Source organism: Macrotis lagotis, chromosome 4, assembly GCF_037893015.1.
Source record: "Macrotis lagotis isolate mMagLag1 chromosome 4, bilby.v1.9.chrom.fasta, whole genome shotgun sequence".
In the NCBI taxonomy this organism is placed as follows: domain Eukaryota; kingdom Metazoa; phylum Chordata; class Mammalia; order Peramelemorphia; family Peramelidae; genus Macrotis; species Macrotis lagotis.
In genome coordinates this window covers 79,098,535-79,123,199 of record NC_133661.1, presented here as the reverse complement: position 1 = coordinate 79,123,199, position 24,665 = coordinate 79,098,535, and the positions used below count along the sequence as shown (strand labels likewise).

At 36.1% G+C, this 24,665-nt stretch overlaps 1 protein-coding gene across 3 annotated transcripts in view; it reads right to left on the bottom strand.

The window, feature by feature from the left end:
• The window catches only part of BLNK (B cell linker), a 175,327-nt gene that overhangs the window by 50,202 nt on the left and 100,460 nt on the right, over positions 1-24,665 (bottom strand). For all 3 annotated transcript variants that reach the window (XM_074233256.1, XM_074233255.1, XM_074233254.1), the window contains exons 3-4: positions 9,478-9,527; positions 3,334-3,374 (exon numbers count right to left, since the gene is read on the bottom strand). In XM_074233256.1, the coding sequence (XP_074089357.1) occupies positions 3,334-3,374; positions 9,478-9,527 (91 nt within the window). The remainder of the gene's footprint in view (positions 1-3,333; positions 3,375-9,477; positions 9,528-24,665) is intronic.

Here is a 24,665-nt window from a genome sequence, read left to right as displayed (position 1 = left end):
TTTTAACAGGGCTGGAGAGCATCCACCTCACAGGCTGTATAAGACCTGTGAGATCATTTGATCTGGCGCTGCCATTGCAATCATTGTATAATTGCAGCATTTCTCTTGAAGTTTGGCAAAACCAAACCCATAACAAAACAAAAACTTCTCTTCTAAATCATCTGAGTCTACCTATCTTTTAAGGTAAAAGAAAAACAAATTCAGCCATAAATATATACATACATACATACATATATATATATATATATATATATATATATATATATATATATATGAGTCCATAGACTCGGTATTTTTTTGTTTGGATGAAAGTCCATATAGAGAAGGCCCAGGATATAACCTTAGGGCACACACATTGTTAGTGGGTTAGATTTGGCATATAAATATGTATCTCTGTGTACACCTACATAAAAGAATATATGTGTATATTAATGAACACTTGATTAATATTAGATGGATCTTAAGCTGAATCTACCTAAGGCAAAAAAAGTCAATTCAGACTCTCAGAGAAGCACAGAATTTCCTCTGTACCAGTCTTAACACCCTACTCAAATTGACTTTCTAGTCTTTGTTTGAAGAGGAACACTTCCATGGCTTAGAAAAGTCAGCGAACTCCTAAGACATCTTATTCCACTTGTAGCCAGCCTTACCTGTTAGGAAGTTTTTTTCCCTAACATCACACCTAACTTCTCTGCCAGTTCTCTGTATTGCTTCTATTTATGACCCCTAGAGCCAAACTGAACAAACCTAAGCCTTCTTAATTACAATATTTAAGAACCTGATGGTAATTGTCATCTTCCTTTTTACTTTTCCCTTCCCTTCCCTTCCCTTCCCTTCCCTTCCCTTCCCTTCCCTTCCCTTCCCTTCCTTTCTTCATTTCCAGGCTTACTATCATTAATTCCTTCACCTTGAAGACTTGAGACAATAGTATCATAATTGAACCCTCAACTTCTTTACTGGCTTCCCTCTCCAAACCAGTCACAATATATCTATTGAAATAATTTTCCTAGAGCATAAATTTGATTGTGTCATTTCTCTTCCCCAAAATCTATTGCCTCCAGGATATAATATAATATAAGACATTTCCTCTATGATTTTGCCCTTCCCCATCACTTCCCCATTACTCTTTCTTTGTCTTTGCTTTTAAAACCCCAACTTCCTTCAAGACTTGGTTTATGTACTGCTTCCCATGGGAAGTTTTTTTGGATCTCTCCAGCTCTCTCTTTTTTCAAAATTATCATGAATACACTAAAATGATTAGTTTTTATTCTCCAATAGAGTGTAAGGTCCTTGTGGTCAGGGACTGGTTTTCATTTTGTTATCTATTCCCAATATCAAACATAATTCCTTGACCAGAATAGGACTTAAATCTCTTAGAAATGGATTTCTAAGGCCTTTTTCTGATTCTAATCTTCTCTATTGTTTTTTTATAATCATTTTTAGTGGTAAGGATTAGGATTCTAGATGATATTGCTCATCTAATTTAAATTGGAAGGGACCTCAGAGATAAATTCAACCCCTCCCCCACCTCATTATACATGGGGGAGGTTAAGTTATTTGCTTTAGGTCATATAGGTAGTAAATTGCAGAATAAAGTCTTCTGATGCCAAATCAGCACTCTTTCCACTGGTTCATGCTATTCTCCTAATATTCATAGTTATTGACTTTGTCTTTAACTTAGAGCTAGAAAATACAGTTTAGTTAACAGCTTTTTAAATATATTTTTCTTTCTAATCAATTTATTCTTTAGTTTAAGATTATCTATAGTATCAGAGATATTATAGCTGAGACCTCAGTGATTATCCAGGTAATCAGTTTGTTGATGAGGAAACTGAAGTGACTTACCCAGGGTTTCAAGACTTTAAGTGGCATAGTTTTATGGAAGTATGATATACATCTTAGAGAAATATACCCTCCCTAAAGAAAATGTGCTATTTCTCCCTCACCCATTAGAATGTAAGTTCCTTGAGATCAAGAAACTACCTGATTTATTTGTATTCACAGCTTGAGTACTTATCCCAGTGCCAGCACTTCAGCAGTTTTATTTGCCAAATGGGCATTGACCATCCCCCTTCTTAACCTTTGATCCTTGCCTTTTTCATACTGTTGAACCTTCTCCTGCCTGGTTGCCCAAGTTACCAGTCTAAAAGGCTGTGATTCTGAGATCAAGCAACATCCAATGGGGGTTTAAATGGATCCAATTTCAAGTCATCATTGTAAAATGGCAGCCACACTACCTGGGAAGCAATAATCCTATTGATTCTGTCATGCTCAGACCAATATCTGAAGTACTGGAGTCAATTCTAGACATCTCATTTTAGGAAGTATGAGGATGACCTGAAAAGTGCACTGAAGGGGGTAACTAGAATGATGAAGGACCTTGAATCTAAGCTGAAGTAGGTTTGGTTCAAGGGACTGGAATCATGATAGTCTTCATCAAGTGTTCAAAAGGTAGTCATTGCTAAAGAGGGCTTACACTTATTCTATTTGGCTGTATTTTGGAAGAACTTGAAACATTGGGGAGGAAGTCGCAAAGGCACAAATTTGTACTTGATTTCTTTGAAAATGAAAAAACTCCAAACCAATTGAGCTATTCCAAAACAGAATATTCCACTTGAGGAAGGAGGGAGTCGCCCCCTCAATAGAGGTCTCCAAAGGCTGGGTGCCCACTTCTCTAGGATGTAATTTAGGGGATATTATCTACATTTTTAATGGTTTGGACCAGATGACCATTACTAAGGTCTCTTCCAAATCTGAGATTCAATGATTTTATAATTCTATGAATGCCATTTTAAAAAAGTAATGTAGGGGGCAGCTAGATGGTGCAGTGGATAGAGCACCAGCCCTGGAGTCAGGAGGACCTGAGTTCAAATCTGACCTCAGACACTTAATAATCACCTAGCTGTGTGACCTCGGGCAAGTCACTTAACCCATTGCTTTGCAAAAAAACAAAAAAAAAGGAATTTAATGAGTAATTTTTTCTTTGAGTAGGTATTCTCTCAAGGTAATGTGTCTGACTTTAGTCAAATACACAATAACCCACCACAAGCATATGGAGTAGACATGTAGATATCTTTATATGCCATGCAAATCTAAAAAAAAAGTAATGGTAAGAAATCATTACCTGAAGATTATAATGGTATAGGAGAAACTAATAATTTATATGACTAGATTTCTCTATCATGATATAGGAGAAAATAAACTGAACTTGAGATGTCGCTTCCCATTCAATAACCCAAAATGTATAATTTGGAAGGAAACAGCTATGATTATCATCTCCAGGAGCCAAATTAATAAGAATACCTTTCATTGACTTCAGTAGGACATACTTACAAAGTCATCTGACCATTGTTCCTCTTCATCAACAGGACTTTCTAAAATAGACGTTAGAGGAAAAAGATCACATGAGCTCAATACAACAGCCATTCTATTTCAGGTAAAAACAAATGCCCAAATGACTTTTTCCTCCACCACTAAATGTAGAACTGAGGAAAATAATAGAATAAAGTCAATCTTTCCTAGTAAATAAAATCTTTTCCTTAATTCAGTTCAATCCTGATTATTAATTGATTTGTGCAAGGAGCTGTGTTTGGCACTGAGGACACAATGACAAATGTACCCAGAAGGAGGCAGGAGAAATAGAAAATTACTGAATTATACAGAAATAAGGTGATGGGGGCAAAGACCTGATTTGTGGAAATGATAAATAAGAGGAGAAGAAAAATCTAAGAGGTGCTTTGATGAATTAATGAGATTTGGTGACAGTCTAGATAGAAGAGATGAAGGAAAGAAATGGACCAAAGACCATAGGTTTATAGATTTGGAACTGAAAAGACCTTAAAAGTCATCAAGTCCAACTCTCTCATTTTACCAATGGGAAAACTGAGGCACTGGGTGGGTAAGTGACTTGTTCAAAGTCACACAGTGAGGGAATGGTAGAACTATGCTTTAAACCTAGGTTCTGACTCCAAATCTGTTTCTTTTTACATTTTGACATGCTCTTATATGATGCTCTAACATATGCATTGAGTGAAGGGTCCAGTGTTGAGATAGATAGATAGATATGCACATACATATATTATTAAAGATTAATTTTTTTTGATGAAGAAAAAATATGCGGTGCAAAGTACAGCACTAGACAGCAGAGTTATAAAAACAAAAATAAAACATTCCCTTCATTTAGAAAGTTTACATGATGAGATATACAACGATGATTCAGGTCTGTCCTTCTTTGTTTCCCAGGAACTAAGTTAAGGTGGAGGAAATCACATTGCTAAATTTCCCCAAAATTGTGTTGGTTGTGGTAGTAGAGGTCCTGGCACATTAGAATGGTCCAGAACAAGACTAAAGTAGGTATGATTTTAACTATCTTTAGGAATAAGATTCCTACCTCACTCGTACTTTCTTCCATTTTCCTTTCTTTCCTATTCCTTCTCAACTCACTGCCTAGGATAAGATGGCCCAAACTAGCTAATTTGGCTGTAGTGTGCATTAGAAAAGGTATTAATAACCAGAATATGGAAGGTGATAGAATCATTGTATTCTTCCATGGCCTAGTGACATCTGAAATGTTGTAGCTAATTTTAGTCACCATAATTTAAGGAAGGACATTAACAAACTGGACAATTTTCAAAGCAAGGAGACTAAGATGGTGGTAGGACTAGAAACTAATCTATATATGTAATAGTTGAAAAAACTGGGAGCCTAGAGAAGAGAATAATTGAGGTGAGGGGGATGAAAAATGACTTCAATTAACTTTGGTGTAGGAAAGAGTTCTTAACCTGTAACTTGAAACTTTAAAAATATATATATATATTTTTGATCACTGTAGTTTAATATATAATCGACTTCCTTAGAATTCTATCCATTTTATTTTATGCATTTAATAACATTCTGAAAAAGCCCTAATATGCTTCATTCTTCACTAGACAGCCAAAGAGTTCCACACAAAGCTGTCACAAACACACACATTCAAAACTCTTGGTGCAGAGGACAGAGCATTGGACTTGAAATCAGAGAATATATATTTTTGAGTCTGTGCCTTCATGTGGTTTTATATTTTCTTGGACAAATCATTTTACTTTTTTAATTGCTTCTTTCTTTTTCTTACTCCCTTTTCCTTTGCTTCCCCCTCCCCACTTTATTCCTCCTTCCTTCCTTGGAATTCACTTCTCTCATTTATGGAATGGGAGGAGTGTTGGATGGCTTCTGACGTATCTTCCCAGTTACCTAAGAATATGGTCCTTTACATATTTCAATGAATGGTTTTCACATGGAAAATGTGGCTATACTTGATTTTCTTGGCCTTGGAGGGCAGAAATAGAGATAATGAATAGGAAGATCCAGAAACAGATTTTGGTTTGATATAAAGAAAAGAAAATCAAACAATTGTAGCTGTGCAGAAGCAGAATTCATTGCCTTAGAAAGTAAGAAATTCTCCATCCCTAGAAGTTTTCTTAGGCAGAGGCTAGATGAACTTGTAAGGAGTTGGTGGTAGCTATTTAGGTACTATTTGGAGTAGATGACCCTTCCATCTCTAAGACTGAACTCTGTCCAAAGGCTGCTTGCCTCAGCAAATTTCTGAGGTTCAGGAAAAACAGAAGTGGTTTTAAAGAGCCTGGGGAAGTGGTTATGCTCTTGAGTGTCAGAAAAGAAGACCCAGTTTTAAGGCTCACAGGAAACAAATGACTGTTGTGGTATCTAAGATCCAGGGCCCACTATTTGGGTTGGTTTCTAGAACTTGAGTCCCCAATGGGCAATGGTCTCCAAGGCTCAAAAGTACTTGCTTTTGCTGGGCTCCCCAAGCTCTGGTTCTATTGATGGCCTGATTTCAAGTGCCAGATCTTACCATTTGTGTATCTGGCGACAATGGACCAGACACTTAGCTTGAATATCAGTTCCTGATTGATAGAATAAGGAAATTGAGTTAAATGAACTTTGAAAGTCTAATTGGAACTCTGATTTTCAGTATAATTAGTTAGTGAATTAATTTAAATCAATATATATTTATTAAGCTCATCCCATGTGCAATGCTATAGAAGGAGAGGAAAAAGAACAGCTTGGTGGGTTTTGTACTTGGGCTTGATGTGACTCATAATCAACTCTGGCAGATTAGAAGATACAGAGACACATTCCTGTGATTCAAATGAAGCCAAAGGGAGAGATTTCTTCAGTTTTGATAACAATAGGAGTGGCCTTTGGGGGCTTGTGGTGGTGACTAGAAAGCTTTCTGGGGAAACAGAGAAACAGATTTTACTCCTCTAACTTCCATATTTCCTGAAAAGTTGGATATCAGAGAGATGTGATTTTCAATCAATTGGATCCATTTGGGGTACAAACCTATTTTTTGCTTATTTCATTTATTTCTTTGGTTTTTGTCCCCCCCTAAAACACAAGTCAAGGATTCCAATGGTTATTCCTTCCTCCTAATGTTGCAGTTTTAACTCTCTGGAGGATGAAAGGTTTATACCATTTGGGTTACAGGGTGCATGATGACTCTCTTCCTCATCACCATTTGCTAGGATCTTTTCTGACTGGAATAACTGGAGAACTTATGGTGGCCCCTATTTGATCTGTCCTTTTACTGGGTGGGTGGTGTGTGCAAGGTGTATACAAGTGAGAAGTAGGTTTGAGCATGTGGGAAGGTAAGGAAGATATATTGAGGCTGGAAAGACAGGTAAGGGCCAAGTGGTGAAGGGGATCATATCTGACCCATGGCTTTCCTTGCGCTATTTGCCCCGAATGAATATTAATCCATAATAATACATCAGTTAATTATTATTTACAGCAAACTTGTTACTCTCATTCCATCCCAGCCAACTCCATGGTTCAAGAGCCACCCACTTGATCAAACTTCTCCCAAATTCTCCAACCCTTCTGGATCAGCCTTCCCTTCCCTTCACTGGAACCTGGAACCACACCCCTGTTCGACCAAACTCAGTCAGACCGCTTATTTTTACCTCTACACCAAGTTGACTCCTCCAGCTACTTTTCAAGGTATCATTTATGTGGAATCTTTGCCAATTAGAGTATAACTTCTTGCGGACAGGGACTATCTTGCTTGCTTGTATTTGTAATCCTAGTACTTAGCACAGTGCCCAGGACAAAGTGAGCTTAGAATAACTGCTTTCTTTCTCTAGTTCTCAAAACTCATTCTTCTAGACCTGGCTTAAAATCCACCTCCTCCATGGAGCTTTTCTCAACTGTTCTGGAATCACCCTGGTTTGCCCCTTTTCTGAAGTCCTACAATATCTGGACAATAAGAGCAGGACTTCAATTACACACTATCTGATAGTATTCACTAATTCCTTTTTTTTTTTGCTGGGGTGGGGAATACCCCAGAAAAAGGGATCATCCTCCTAACTTGAGCCCACACACTTGTTTGTTTCTTCTATTATGCCTGCAGACATACTTTTTGTTAGCAAAAGCTTTGATACTGAAGACCTGTTAATAAAAATTTTAGGGGATTTAAATGAAGAATTGCAGGACATCAGAAGCTAATGGATATTTGGAGAATCATGAGGAAGGAACTCTACCCACTTTCTGGCCAAAAGCTACTTGATTTTAACAATACTACAGAATATTTAAGGAAGATTCTCTACTCTCTCTTTGCCTAACACACAGTAAGTATTTAAATGCGTTTTGATTGACTAATTAGAAATATCAAGAAATAGCTAGGGTTTGGATCCAGGAACATTTGGGTTTAAATTCTGTGCTCTGTGATTCTGGACAAGTGACTTAACCTTTATGATTTAGTCAGCTACCTAGAGGTCTATCTCCTAAGTCACAGACTAGATGTGATTTGTATTGGCAGAGGATATAATGAATTCCCTATGCTGATTAAATCATATATTTGACTATTACTTGGTATCTAGCACATTTGACCCATATGGTGTCAAATAAATGCTTGCTTGTGAAATGAATGGATGAAGCCAATACAATACAGAGCACTGGAACCCCTGATCCCATTTCTAATACTTATCAACTAAAGGTGGGGAGGGGAGTCAAGAAATCCAACCACTGGACATTGGTTGGAATATTGGACAACACTTCTGATCCTGGTTTTTGACTCACATATGGATCTTCTAAACATGTTACAGCTATTTCCAGTGCTTAGAAAAGGTGCTTAATAAAGTGTTTATTGACTATCTCCACTAATAAAAGAAAATTTGATTGTGGAAGAGATTTGAGCTGATTGATTGTCACCCTATAGAATCAACATCAAATAATTTTAATACTCATGATACTTTTAATGAAAGGATTTATAGAACCAGCCCCCTTTAAGAAGTTATGATTTTCTAGATTTAAGACTAATTTACAAAGAAATTCCAGAACTATTCCAATGTATTTTTTCAGGATAGGAATTTTGTTGGAATCTACATTTTCCTTCTTTCATTTTATCATCATAGTCATGAGCTCCCCCATTGTAGAGCTGCCAGTTGCAATAGAACATACTTCATATTTTTAGAGACTTTAGAGGTCCTATCTAATCCAGTTCCACCAATTCACTAATTTTAACCATGAAGGTTAAAAGGCTTGCTCTAAGTCCCAGAGGTAGTAAGTTGAGAAACTATGATTGAGTTTTTGAATTAAAAGCCAGATTTATTTCCATTGCATCTGATAGCCCAAGGGATAGAGTACTGTGCTTTGAAGTCAGGGAGACCTGAGTTTAAATCTGATCTGAAGACAGCTGTATGACCTTGGACACTTCACTTAACTTCTAGCTATCTCAGTTTTTTCATCTGTAAAATGAGGACTAATAGCACTTACATGAAATGCTTTTATGAAGATCAAATGAAATAGTATTTGTAAAGGCTTAGTGAAGTGCCAGGCTTATCCTGGGTGCTTAACAAAAATATCTTTCTTTCTTTCTTTCCTTCCTTCCTTCCTTCTATTTTTCCTTACTGCTTTCCTTTCTTCTTAGTTCCTTGAGCTGAATTTTGGAAGCATCATAACAAATAACTACAGGTTATTAATACTTTATCATTTTTTATTTTTCTCCATTATTAGATTGGCAACTAGGTGGTGCGGTGAATAGAGCACTGGCCCTAGGGTCAAGAGTGTCTGAGTTCAAATCTGAGCTCAGGGACTTAATTACCTAGCTATGTGACCATGGACAAGTTATTTAGCCCTGATTGCCTCGCATCCAGGGTCATCTCCAGTCATCCAGATTCATATCTAGTCACTGGACTCAGTTGACTCCAGAGGAGAAAGTAAAGTTGGTGACCTAGTACAGTACCTCCTCACTCAAATACAATTCACTTGCTTGTTGTGATATCACCTCCCTGATGTCAGGGTCTTCTTCAAGAACAAAGGACAAACATCATCTTCATCATTATTAGATAATGGTTATGTTTACTATGTCAAGCAATTAAGTCAGATACCAATGGCATAGGTAGTGTGTCTCCAACCCCAAGATAAACATAAGCCAATACTATGTAAGAGATAATCAATTAAAATTTTATTGGAAACTCTTACCTGAAACATAATCTCTTTGGGGCACACTGGGTGGTGCTTTGTTTTTTAACCTGTGAACAACAATATTAGTATATAACTAATCAGACAACTATTACCACAATCCATTATAAATGTTGATATAAAATATTCACATCTCAATAAAGGGGTTAGTCACATATTTTTAAGTTATATTTATAAAACTGATCACACTTTAATTTAGAACAGAAGTTCTTGATCTGCATTTGAGGATAGATTTCAGGGGGTCCCTGAATATTAAAATATTGATAACTGTATTTTACTATATAAGAAGCCCCATGCACATATATATCATTTATAAATTTTTGTTAATATTTATTATTGTTATGTCACCTTCATGTCTGAATGCATCCTTCACTTCCTTTTCCCGAGCAAACAAATTTTTATGAACAAAAAAATACAAAAAAAGAGAAAGAAAAAGGTAGTTTGGCAAAACTAAGCAACACATCAACTAAGTCTGACAGTCATATTAAATGTTCCATACTCATATTTTCCAACCTCTGCAAAGAAGGGATTTGGATATATTTTCTTATCTTTTCCTTGGCATCAGACTTGGTCAGTATAATACATAGTATTAAATCAAAGGTTCATTTTTATTGTCTTTCTAATTTACATTGTTTTAATAATGACGTATGTTGTTTTCCTGGTTTTACTCATGTATCTATGTATCTATTCATACATTACTTATGTATCTATGTACTTTACTATGTATCTGTTCATAAAAACCTTCTCATGCTTCTCATTTATTCATATTCACTATTCATGAATATTCCATTGCATTTATGTAGTTAAGTTATGTTTATTCATTACTTACTCAATGGGAATTCACTTAATTTATATTCCTTTGCAAATACAAAAATGCTGCTATGAATATTTTGGTGACTATAGGAACTTTCTGTTTTTAACCATCTTGAGATCTCTGTGTCAAAAACATGGCACTTTCCATAACTTTTTGTTTGTTTGTTTTAGGTTTTTGCAAGGCAATTGGCTTAAGTGGCTTGCCCAAGGCCACACAGCTAGGTAATTATTAAATGTCTGAGGCCAGATTTGAACTCAGGTACTCCTGACTCCAGGGCCGGTGCTCTATCCACCATAATTTTTTTAAAAAGCATGATTACGAATTGCTTTCCACAATCATATTCCTTCACAGTTCCACTAGCAGTGTATTCATGCCCAGGTATTGCTCCAAGTCTTGAGTACTTTTCTCTTTTGTCAGTTATGTCAGTCTGCCAAACATTAAGTGAACACTAAGTTATCTTTTGATGTGCATTCTCTTATTTTAGTGCTTTGGAGCAATATTTCAAATTATTAGCAGTAATTTTCAATCTTTTGATGTCTCCCTAATATTTTTTGACCTTTGTCAAAATATATTAACTCTTTATATAGCTTGGATATCAGACTCTTATTGACAGTTTTCCCTCTTATTGGAGTTGAATGGGTTTTTAACTTAAGTAAAAGTTTTTTTAAATTTGTGTGTTTGAAATTATTTTATCTTTTGTGATCATCTCTGTCCCTGGCTTAATTAAGAATTTGCCTTAGTTGCATAGATAACTATGAAAGGTATTTGTTGTTATTCTCTTCTAATTTTTTCATAGTATGACTTTTTAAATTATGACTTTCTTTTAGAAGAGCATTGAGAACTATTAGATTTCACAAATAACACCATAAAATGATTATTGTTTATGTCTTGACAAAAAAAAGAGATTAATTTTAGGGAGTGAGTAGAGGCTGGATTACCATTTGTTGGGCATGTCAGATGGTGTTGTCCTTTCCAAATTTCAAATTCCCTGATTCTTTAACTAGTTAATAATGTGAGAATCTTTTAAAAATTAATTATATGTGATGAGATTCTAAAATGGTGTAGGAAAAGATAAAAAGAGTAATTATTGTCTCAGACAAAAGAGGTACAAGAGGAACAATTGATAGAGAAGAATTTGAGGAGGAAGGAGGGCTGGTAGTTCTAGAATCCTAATCTCATTGGGAATGGGTTAAAGAGGGAACAATAGGGATGGCTAGGTGGTGCAATGGACGGAGCACCAGCCCTGGAGTCAGGAGTATCTGCGTTCAAAGCCATCTCAGACACTTAATAATTACCTAGCTGTGTGGCCTTGGGCAAGCCACTTAACTCCATTTGCCTTGAAAAATCTTAAAAAAAAAAGGGAACAATACAACTATCTTTAGAAGGGTATAAAAGTCTTCTACATTCAGAAAGAAATTAGAGACTAAGGGGCTAGCAAGGGGATTGAGTTAGATGGTGAGGGAAGAGGACAAGGAGTGTATAGAAAGGGGTAGAGATTAACAGGAATGGGGGGTATAGAAGGTGTGGAGATAAATGGGAATGGTAGTATAGAAAGGTGTGTAGAATAAAAGGAATGGCAGGTATAGAAGGGTATGTAATAGAGGGATTCTTGGGAAGGGGTTAACTTAAGGAATAGTAATGGGTAGAAGTAAAGTAGAGAAATAAGACAGGGTTGTTGCTCTCAGGAATAGTTTAACTGTCAGATCTATGGAAAGTGGACTAGTTTATGACCAAAGAAGAGATAGAAAACATTATAAAATGAAAAATGGATAATTTTGAATACATTAAATTGAAAAAAATTTGCATAAATAAAACCAGTGCAACCAAGATTAAAAGAAATGCAGCTGTGAAACAATTTTTATAGCTAGTGTTTCTGGTAAAGGACTCATTTCTAACATATATATAGAGAGAACTGAATCAAATTTATAAGAATTCAAGTCAGTGCTCAATTGATAAATGACAAAGGATAAAACTATCTATAGTCTATGAAAAATATTCTAAATCATTTTTGATTACAGAAATGCAAATTAAAACAATGCTGAGGTACCATGTCACAATTATTACACTGGTCAAAATGACAAAAAGGAAAAATAATCATTGTTGGAGGGGATGTGGGAAAACTGGGAACTAATGTATTGTTGGTGCAGTTGTGAACTGATCCAACCATTCTGGAGAGCAATTTGGGTCTTTGCTCAAAGGACATAAAGCTGTGCAAACTCTTTGATCCAGCAATACCACTACTAAATCTGTATTATAAAGAGTTCATAAAAAAGGGTAAAAGACCCACATTTAGGGGCAGCTAGGTGGTGCAGTGGATAAAGCACCGGCCCTGGAGTCAGGAGTACCTGAGTTCAAATCCGGTCTCAGACACTTAATAATTACCTAGCTGTGTGGCCTTGGGCAAGGCACTTAACCCCATTTGCCTTGCAAAAAACCTAAAAAAAACAAAACCCAAAACAAAAAAAACCCCACATTTACAAAAATATTTGTAGCAGTTCTTTTTGAAGTGGTAAAGAACTGGAAATTGAAGGGATGCCCATCAAATAGGAAATGAATTTATGAATGTGATGGAGTATTATTGTTCTGTAAGAAATCATGAGAAATGGGACTTCTGAAAAGCCTATAAAGACATGGGGGGGGATGGAGCCAAGATGGCGGCATAAAGGCAGCATTTCCCGAGAACTCCGACCCCCCAACCCCCCCCCCCCCCAATTTAGAGGGGCAGAATCCACAGAAAGACTGAGTGATACATTTTCCCAGTCCAAGATAACTTAGAGGTTCCACGGGAAAGGTATGTTTCACTAGGACTGGAGGTTGGAAAAAAAGCCGCAGCATAGTCCAGCCCAGAGATCACCAGCAACAGCTTGAAGGGGTGGGGAGAGAACTCTGCAGCACCTGGCTAAGTGTGGAGTGAGGAGCATAAGTGAGAATCTGGAGAAAGCAGCCTGCACCTCCAGAGACAGTAAGGGAAGTCTGTAGAGATTTCTCTGCTCTCCCTGGGGTAGGACCCTGCTGTTTGCCTACACTCAGATATTGCAGTTTGGGCTTCCATACTAAATACCCAAACTGGATCTCTCCTTATAGCCCCAGGGCAGAGGGCAGTGCTGTGGTCATCTACATATCAAAGCACAGGCAAGAGAGCATAATACCTTGGAGGAATAAAGGAACAACTGGGGTGTTCCCAAAAAACCAACCCCAAAGCCTTGGAAGTGCTGTAAATTAGTCTTGGGCTGAGGAAACGAGTAAACAACAGAAAAAGAAGAAGCTGACCATAAAGAATTACTTTAGTCCCATGGAAGATCAAAACACATACTCACATGATGACAAAATCAAAGCTTCCATATCCAAAACCTCCAAGAGAAATAGAATATGGGCTCAGAATATGGATGAGCTCAAAAAAGACTTTGAAAAGCAATTAAGGGAAGTGGAGGAAAAATTGGGAGGAGAAATGAGAGTGATGCAGAAAAATCATGAAAACCAAATCAAAAGCTTGATGAAAGATATACCAAAAAATACTGAAGAAAATAATATGTTAAAAACCAGTTTAGGCCAAATGGAAATAGCAAAACAAAAGGCAAATAAGGAGAAGAATGCCTTAAAAAGCAGAATTGGTCAGCTGAAAAAGGAGACAAAAAAGCTCTCTGAAGAAAATAACTCCTTCAAATGCAGAATGGAACTAAAGGAAGCTGATGACTTTGCAAGAAATCAGGAAGAAATAAGACTCTTCCAAAAAGGCCAAAAATTAAAAGAAAATGTGGAATATCTCATTGGAAAAACAATTGATCTTGAAAACAGATCCAGAGGAAATAATTTAAAAATTATTGGGCTATCTGAAAGCCATGACCAGGAGAAGACCCTAGACTTCATTTTTCAAGAAATAATACAGCAAAATTGCCCTGAGATCCTAAAAGCTGAGGGTAAAATAGAAATCAAGAGAATTCACCAGTCACCCCCTGAAAGGGATCCCAAAAGAAAAACTTCCAGGAATATTATAGCCAAATTCCAAAACTCCCAAATCAAAGAGAACATTCTAAAAGCTGCCAGAAACAAACAATTCAACTACCGAGATTCCATAGTCAGGATTACACAGGATCTGGCAGCATCTACATTAAGGGCCCATAGGGATTGGAATACAATATTCTAGAAGGCAAAAGATCTTGGTTTACAACCCAGAATCAACTAACCAGCAAAACTGAACATCCTCACAAGCCACTTAACCCCATTTGCCTTACAAAAACCTAAACAAACAAACAAACAAAAAAACTGAACATCTTCTTTCAGGGGAAAAGATGGACTTTCAATGAAACAGGGGACTTTCAAACTTTCCCATTGAGAAGAACAGAGCTGAACAGAAAGTTTGATCTCCAAGTACACAACTCTGGTGAACCATAGAGGGAGTGGAAGAGAGGGACTAACTATGAGGAACTTGATGACGCTGAACTGTTTGTATTCTTGCATGGGAAGAAGATACTGATAACTCATATGAACTTTCTCATTTATAAGAGCATCTAGAAGGAGCATATGTAGACAGGACATAAGAAGGAGCAGAATATAATGGTATGATGTGGTAAAGGGATGGAGTCAATGGGTGATGGGGGAAAGTACTGGGAGGAAGGAAAAGGAGATGAAGAAAGAAGCTGAGAGATTTCACATAAGAGTCAAAAAAAAAGCTTTTTCAATGGAGGGGGGGAAGGTAAAGAGGAATGAGTGAGTCTTCAATCTCATCGGAAATGGCTCAGGGAGAAAATGACATACACACTTAATAGGGTGAGGAAATCTATCCTGCCCTGGAGAAGGATGGGAGGAAAGGGAATGGGGGCGGAGAGAAGGAGGGAATAGTTGACAGAAGAGAGGGAAGATTGAGGGAGAGGGTACTCAGATTCAACACACTTTTGGATAGGGCCAGGATGAAAGGAGAGAGAGAGAATAGTATAAATGAGAGTGGGGGGGATTAGAGTGGAGGTACAGCTAGTAATAGCAACTGAGGAAAAATATTGAAGCAGTTTCTCTGGTGGATTTATGATAAAGAAAGCAACTCACCCCAGAGACAGAGCCATTGAAATCTGAACACAGACTGAAGTACAATTCTCTCTCTCTCTCTCTCTCTCTCTCTCTCTCTCTCTCTCTCTCTCTCTCTCTCTCTCTCTCTCTCTTATTTCTTGAGGTTTCTCATCTTCTTGGGGGGGAAGGGGGCTTATGTTTATTCTTATGTTTACTCTTATAACATTCAATTTACATCAATGTATAACATGGAAACAATGTAAAGATTATCAGATAGCCTTCTGTGGTGGGGAGGGAAGGGAGGAGGGGGAAAACTGTTGAACTCAGAGCCTTGAAAATGATGGGTATATATTACTACTGTATATAATTGGAAAACAAATAAAATGTTTAAAAAAAGATATGCATGAACTGATGAGAAGTGAACAGCAACATTATGTGATGATCAATTATAATGGACTTGCTCTTTTCAGTATTACAATAATCAAAGACAGTTCTAAAAGACTTGTGATGAGAAATCATATACATACAGAGAAGGAACTTTGGAGTCTGAATGCAGACCAAAGCTTACTATTTTCAATTTTTAAAATTTGTTTTGTATTATGATTTTCCCATTTTTTGATTTGATTCTTCTTTCATAATATGATTAATATGGATATATGTTTAAGATAATTATGCATGTAGATCCTATAATAGATTGCTCTCTGTCAAAGGGAGAGAGGAAGGAAGGAAGGGAGGGGAAAGAGAAAAATGTGAAACTTAAAATCTTGCAAAAAAGTCATTGTTGAAATCTATCTTTGCATGTAATTGGAAAAATAAATAAATAAAATATTTTTCAAAATGAGAGATAAGCACAAACAAAAAGGGTCATCAGTAGAATTTCTTATGTAAAAAAAGGATCTCAGATAAAATTTAATCATTTAATTTATAATTCAAATGGATTTAACTAAAAGAAAAAAATAGGGGAAACTATACTATATGCCAACAATATTAATCACTATTATTCTAGACAATTTAAAATAGCTAGATAAACAAGGGGGAAATATTGCTATGGTGGAGGACATGAGGGTTGGTAGATTTAGAAAAATATGAAAAGATTAGACTTATGAAAGAAAATGCTATATACCTTCAGAGAAACAGAATAAGTGGAAATAAACATAGTATGGTCTTACATATGTGTATATGAATGTATATGTATATATGTGTATGATTATACATATCTATAAATATGTATATGCAGGTGTGCATGTATATATAAAATATGAATATGTGTGCATAAATGTGGTTGTATATATGTGCATATATATGTAATATATCTATATATGTGTATATATCTGTATATCTACATTTAATTGTAGTCTTCTTGGGAGGTGAGGGTGAAAAGTAAAAAAAAACACAGCAGAGAACAAAAAAAGCCTAGAAAGAAGCAAAGAGACAATTTTGAACATAATGTGGCATTTTTAAGTTAGGCTTTCTTGAAATGGAAATTTATTTCTTTGTATTTTAAATCCTCTCTCATGTTCTTCTGTGATTTAATTCTTTTATTATTTTATATTTAAGCTTAAAAATTAAAAAATTAGGAGGCAGTAAGTACTAACATAGATAAAGCAAAATCATTGGACATAATATGCTTAAGTTTTTTTTAAAGATTTTGTTAAAGGACACATAAAAGTTTTAAAAAATAAAAAATAAGGGCAGCTAGGTGGTGAAGTGGATAAAGCACTGGTTCTAGAATCAGGAAGACCTGAGTTCAAATATGACCTCAGACACTTAATAATTGCCTAGCTGTGTGACCTTGGGCAAGTCACTTAACCCCTTTGCCTTAAATTTAAAAAAAATTTAAAAATTAAATGTAAACATTGAGTATCGTTGGTAGATCCAATGATGAAAATCAAGCCAAATTCATAGAATAAAATTAGGGGTTGTAGGATTCAATTAAGACCTGACCTATTCAAACAAACTATTGATAATGGGAAATGTATAAGTAGACAGTGACAGAAATATCCTCATTTCATCCAGAAGTTTCACTAATAGAAATTAATCACCAAAAGTTAGGAAATCCAGTGAACCTAGAAATTACATGTCAGTAAACACTTTATGTCTTTCCAAGAGGAGCTTAGTGCTATATAAATAAAATCAGTTTAGAATAAGAGTCATTTGTAAACTCTTATAGAAATGGATGATGAGAGCTTATAAGCAGAGTCACTTCATAAAAGAATAAGAAACAGTGGAAGGACAAAGGAAAAGTTATCTACAAATATGCATCCTCTGTTCTTGTCTTCTTTCTATACATTGTGTAAAGAATACTTTTTCTTTTTTTAATATTTTATTTGTTTTATAATTATATACAATAGTGGTTTCTACCTATCATTTTATGTAAGGTTTTGAATTTTACAACCCCCCCTCCCCACAGAGGGCAGTCTGATAATCTTTACATTGTTTTTATGCTATAAATCAATCTTTTTTCTTTCCTTAAGGAAAAAAACAAACTCAAAACTTTGAAGATTTGTCTCAGAACAAAAATTCCTTCCTCTTCCCAACTTTTGTGACTGAAAGTGTTTTATTTTTTGAAAAGGTGCCTTTCCCATTTAACAAAACAAATGCTGCTATTCTCTCTTTTTTTTGACCCTAAAATTAATAAAATGTATTAATTATTTTTAAAAACTGTCAAACCCTATCTAGCTTTCTTAACATTCTCTATCACACTAAGTTGGAGAGTTATTTCCTCCTAAAAATTTCTCTCATTTTCATTCAAGCAACCAGTTCCTCCTTAGTGGGTAAAAACCAGATCCAGAATAGAAGTCTCTCCCCCACCCCCATCCCTCACCCTTTAAAGGATGACATTATTATCTAGACAAATCAAGAAATTGATTCTCTAACTAATCTGCTAAAGAAGGACTACATATAGCATATACCTGGATAATTAAAGTCCCTCAACACAATATCATGTGTTGTGGCTAATATCCCTGTGCCAAAGTTGATACCTTTTTTTCTGAACTTCTCATTTATTTTCTCTTTTCATCCAGATAGTGCATAGTATTCTTGGGGGACATTTTTTCTATAGTGTTTTTTTTAATCTTTGACCAAATGCCTCCTGCCATGACTCCTTAAAGTACAAGGTTATTTTATCTACTCTTCTCTTTTAACTTATTGCCTTTCTTTTGAATAAAGTATAGCCTTTCAGAGCCATATTTCAGGCATGAGATTCATCCAATCAAGTGTCAATGAAGCCAAAGAGATCAAATTGCCTCCTTGGGCTAGAATCTCTAATCTCCCTTGCTTGTTGCTTATATTTGGTACTTTGTGTGTTGGCATTTGAGGGCTTTATTGCTAGGGAGTCTTCATGTCTCTTGTTCTTATTGGGGAGGTTCCAGCTTTTTTGCATATATGTAAGTAGTTTTTTCCTTTCTTATTTAGTAAAGGAATCATGGAACAAAAAAAAAATTGGGTTTGCAGTCAGAAGACCTGGGTTCAAATCCTAGCTCTTTCCCTTACAACATGTGTGACCTTGGTCAAGTCACTTAACCATTCTAAACCTGTTGACTCATGTGAAAAAATAAAGGAGTTAGAATATATGATTATACATTAAGAAAAAATGCTACCTATTGTGACCAAAGAGCAAACTCTTTGTGACTTTTCTCAGCATGTCTCCTCTTTGGGGTTGGGTACCCTGTTCAAAGGCAATTGTTGAAACTGAGATTGCAGTCCAGATGAGAGTTTTGTACAGAATACCTAAGTCTATCCCAAACCATCTAGGAACATTCAGGGAAGAAAGAAAAGAGTCTCCTTTTGGATCATTCAGGAAAGGAACACTGAGGCGTGGGGGGTAGGTATCTCCTGGGTGACATTTGCTCAGAAGGCTACTTTTGAATTCCTGGAAGGCATCTCAGTCTCTGTTGGGTAGAATTATTTTACAATAAGATATACTTTTCTATTTTCTGAACCTTACTGCTGATATTCTCTTGTAAATAAACTCTAGGGAAAGGTTCCCTTTTATTTGGGAAGATATGGGATCAAAGAAGGAAAAGGGAGAAGATGGCATTAGAACCAGACTGAAGATGTATTAGCAGCTATGACAGCAAAAAGGGATCAAATGTCACACTTCTCTGATCCCAGGAATCCAAGAAAACTCTAGAAATTTGATGTATCTGGTTGGGGTTTGGAGATCAAAAAAGTTTAGAATAAGGACAGACATATCCTAATTTTTCTACACCACAAAAGGTAAATGTTCTCTGGATCAGTCCCCAGAGAGAGCCGATTCTCAGGAGTAGATAGTAAAAGCTACAAAGCCAAGGTCTTGCATGACCTCCTTCACAGAGCAGAGATATATTAAGAATGACATTTTTTTAGGTTTTTGCAAGGCAAATGGGGTTAAGTGGCTTGCCCAAAGCCACACAGCTAGGTAATTATTAAGTGTCTGAGCTTGGATTTGAACCCAGGTACTCCTGACTCCAGGGCCGGTGCTTTATCCACTGTGCCACCTAGCCGCCCCAAGAATGACATTTAAGACCATTTACTTTCACTTCAAGGATACTCTTCCACTGTCCAGATAGTCACTGTGTCATCTACTATACAATCATTGCACGAACATCCAGTGAAATGATGAGTCAATGCACTCTGGGTTGGCATTCTCAAGATTCCCCCTCATATAATTCAGAACATATTTTTCAATATGGGGGGATTCCCTGTATGGGAACTTCCTTATCCAACAAAGATCATTACAACCCTTTGATAGGATAATATATTAGAGCTACTTTATATAATTGAGTTAAGAGGGACCTGAAAGATGATGGGCCAACAATAGTTCCCAGGCCAAGGTCCACTTGGACATTCTTTAGGTTCTGATTGGCTCAGAATCAATATAAATAGCAATTGTTTCTGTTTTGTCCAGAAACCCTGAGGGTCTTCTTCCAGATTGATTGTTTTTGTTTATTTTGTTTTTTTTTTGTCTAGGTAAAAGAGGTTATTCTCTGCCTCATTTTTTACCAAACCATAATCACTGAATGGACATTGCTTCTGTCAAACTCAGAGCTGGGAAAGACTTTAGCTAAAAAAAGGTCAAAAGTCTACTCCATCAAGGACCATGTCCAGTTGTCCTGATCGATATCTGACCATGGACCCATATAGCTCTGGAGGAAAAAGTGAGAGTGGTGACTTGGCACAGCCCTGCCTCACTTGCATGTCATGGCAGCACGTCCCTGATGTCATGGTCCTCTTCAAGATTGAAGGACAAACAACAACTGGGGTTCAGATAAAGGAAATGAGGTCCAGAGAAATTAAGCTACAGAGGCTAGATTTGAACACAGATCTCCTTGTCTCCAAGTCTAACCCTATACTGCACATTTACTTTGTATGTCAATGACAAACCCTGTGTTTCAAGCTTCCAACTTACTATGTAGAACCATGACAAAGTTATTTTAAGATCAAAATTTATAATAAAATGTATCCAGCAAACTTTCTGGCATTTCTATCTCTTCCTCCTCTCTCCCATCAAAAAATAGAAACAAGTCCATGCATTAAATATAAACCAACAAACCTTTGGTTTAGAGATTCTAAAAATCTTTCTCCAATTTGTAACTATATTTAAAAAAATTTTCCCCTTAACTTCTGAAATTTAAAGACAAAAAACCACCTCATTCTCATTTGTTTTGTCTGCCTGACTCTCCTTCCTGTAAGAGAGCTATTAACAAACCTCAAAACAAATATACTTCCTCCTTCCCAGTCCTTGTATTTGGTAGACCCTATTTTCATGAATAAAGAGAACCTCTTTAATGCCCCAACTTTAAGTTCTACACGAAGGAGAACTGGAAATCCCAAGTGGCCATAGCTATTAACTTATAATGAAAAGTCCCCAATTTATTGGGAACTGGTGATTTTTCTAAGTGTGGGTGCCTCTTCTAGTGTAGACAATGAGCCCACTACTACTTAGTAGGTAGTTTACAAGGTTCCCATGGCAAAAAAAAAATGTAACTTTGGGGCCAACTTGGTTAAAAGCTTCTTCAGATTTCACTACTATGACACTAAGATAAAAAAATTTGCTTTTTGTAATCAGACCTTCTCAGATTGGTAGGATTTGTGACAGTTTGGATCTCATCTGTTTTCCTACTCCCACCTCATCTTCTATTTGAGTTTGGACAAAGATACTCTGAATTAAGAGGGAGTCCCCTGGCTAAATGATTACGGAGACTTGTTTTCTGATTTTTAGAATGTGAGTAGCTCCAGTTACTGCATCTTGTTCAACTTCTCTTCAGTGGAAAGAAAGAACAGAATTGTGTGACTTTTACTTTATTCTTCATCTCTTCACTTGAGGGTAAATAACTTCTGTTATCTAGAGATGTCTGTCAACAACAGTGATGCTAATGTTCTGATCTCTCAAACTGATCATATCGTTCTTCAAAAGGTAGAAGATCAAAAAGGGCAATTCTATATTGGATCTGATTTTCATAATCATTCTTACCAACACTGAGTATTAAGTGAAAGTTGACACCCAAGCCCTATAGTATTAGATTTACACAATCCTTTTCTTAAGGATGTTTATAATCAATTAACCTGATGATTAGTTGGATTCATATAGAATTCATGGTTGCTGAATGAGAGGAAAGTCACAAGTAGCTTCCCTTAATGTGGGAGAACAGATTCAAAGGGCTCAGAAAATATGAATTTCATAAACTAAATTTCTACAGGGTTTCTAGACAAGGAGAGATGGGAAGCAACCAAGAATGAAATTCTGAAAGCATAAATGGGGAGTGGTGCTTAACATACAACAGGCACTTAACAAAAGTTGATTGGTTGACTGAAATTGTATTAAGAGGCCCAGATGAATACATAGGAAATATCAATTTTTTTTGGTTTGGATCTTTGTTTTTATTGGTGAAAAATTTCCCAAGGAGGAAACCCTCCTTACTCATGCAGCAGATCAGCAGCTTCTTTGCAGTTTAAGTCTTAGAGTCACATAGTCATTATGTGTCAGAGGCAGGATTTGATCTCAGGTCTTCCTAATTCCAATGTGAGTCTTCTATCCACTAAGTCACACAGCCTTTCACTAACCATCCTGTTGTTTTTTTTTTTAAGAAGATGAAAACAGGCTCGGCTAGGTGGTGCAGTGGATAGAGCACCGGCCCTGAAGTCAGGAGTACCTGAGTTCAAATCCAGCCTCAGACACTTAATAATTACCTGTGTAGCCTTGGGCAAGCCACTTAACTCCATTGCCTTGCAAAAATCTAAAATTTCCCCAAACAACAAAGAAGATGAAAGCAAGGGTAAACAACAGAGGATGGAAAGAAATACTATTATACTTCTGTAAAAATTTTCTGGAGGACAAAAGCTCAGAATAAGCTAAAATTTCAGTTAAAAAAACAAAAATGATTTAAAAATACTATATCAGATAAAGATGAATAACAAAGAAGAGGTCAGCATGCTGCTCAGGGTGGATGAAATTGGAAAGAAGAAATTGCTCAACTCTTATGTTACTTCTGTTTTCTTTGGAAGGAAGAAAGACTTTGGGGCTAAAAAAGAACAAAAAATGGCTAATAGGGAGTTGATACTCAAGATAAATATGAAAACATCTAATTGCCTTTGATTCAATCTAATCCAAGGAGAATTTTTTAAGCAGCTGTTCTGTGCACAAAACTGATAAGTTCAGATCACTGGGCCTTGATAAACTTCATCATAAGATTAGAAATAAGATTGGCAGACATCATTGCTGAATCAATGCCAATAATTTTTTTTTTAGGGTTTTGCAAGGCAAACGGGGTTAAGTGGCTGCCCAAGACCACACAGCTAGGTAATTATTAAGTGTCTGAGACCGGATTTGAACCCAGGTACTCCTGACTCCAGGGCCAGTGCTTTATCCACTATGCCACCTAGCCACCCCAATGCCAATAATTTTTAAAGATGTTAAATATAGGAGAGTGATTCAAGAACTGGGGATAAAGGTATCAATTGTCCCTATTTTCAAAAAAGACAAGAGAAGATAGTTTATAAATTACAAGCCAGCCAGTCTGATTTTTGGTTCTTTGGAAAATTCTGAAAAATAATTAAAGGATGATTAGTGAAAAGAAAGTGTTGATAACAGAGAATCAGCATAGCTTCATTTAAGATCAAATCATACTTGACTAATATTACTTCCTTTTTCAACAGGTCACTAACTAGAAAATATAGGGAATGGTATTAAATCCAATTTACATAAATTTTCTCAATCTATTTGATAAGATTCAAATTATTTTTATAGAAAAGATGAAGACATGTAGATTAGATTATGATATTAAGATGTTGAATTTGGAAATGATTCATTAGCTGTCATTAATGGTTCAATGTCTCTAAATATAATGGTTTTGAGGTTGTTTTCTTTTAACATTATATTTTCCTTGTTTTCTTCCAGATTATGAATTCAGATCTTCAGTCAGTTATTCATTATTTTACTTTGATTTGGTGGGATTTGTGACTGTGGATTCAAGTTTTTTTATTCTGTTTAATATTTTTGCTATGATTTCATAAATATTGCTCTTATAATTTTTATTTCTATCTGAAACCATACATTCTTCTAAGATTTCATGTCTTCCTGGGAATCCACAGAATCCTTTGGTTCCTTGAGTGTCGATAAATTTTATTTTATCTTGAAATATTTATTTAGAGTATATGGACTCATTTAGATGTTATGGAGGCTATTTCCTCCTCTTTTATTAATATCATCCCTTTTAATTTACCTGCTTGTACTCAAAGTTTTTAAACAAGTTTTCTTCTTCTATTTGGTAATTTCAGATGTTTTTCCTTATATTCTGTTATTACTCATACCATAATTCCTCCTTTAGTGGTGGTCTCTTCAGGTACTGGACCTCAAAGACCTCTACTATTCTGGTGGATACATGTTGCACCAGCCTTGATTTCTTCTCCAAGCTATTTCTGGGAGGACACAACTAAATCACAATTTGGTCCATTGCTCCAGCCCTTTTTGCTAAGTAGATTTCCCCCCAGTACACACACATTCTGACAACCGGTTCCTGTTCCCTCCCTTACTTATCTCTCTAGATGAGCACTGTTGAAGCACAAGATCCCAACCAAATTACCTGGAGAGAAGAGGGGAGAATTGAATTTTATTGAAAGTCCATGGGTTAGCTTGTACAGAGGGAAGGGAACGCTGAGTTAGTGCTTTAGGGATTAGGGATTAACCTTCTTTGCTTTTGGCGCATTATGTTGTTACTTTATCAGGGTTCCTGATGTCTTAGACCATGGAGACAACCGAAATTACTTATCTGTTGTACATAATTCCTATTTTCAGAACTCTGAAAGGTTATCAGGATCAGAGAAAGTGTATAGACCTTCACCTTGTTGATGACAAAATTATTGGTGCATTGTTACCCTAGAAGATGCTCTTCAG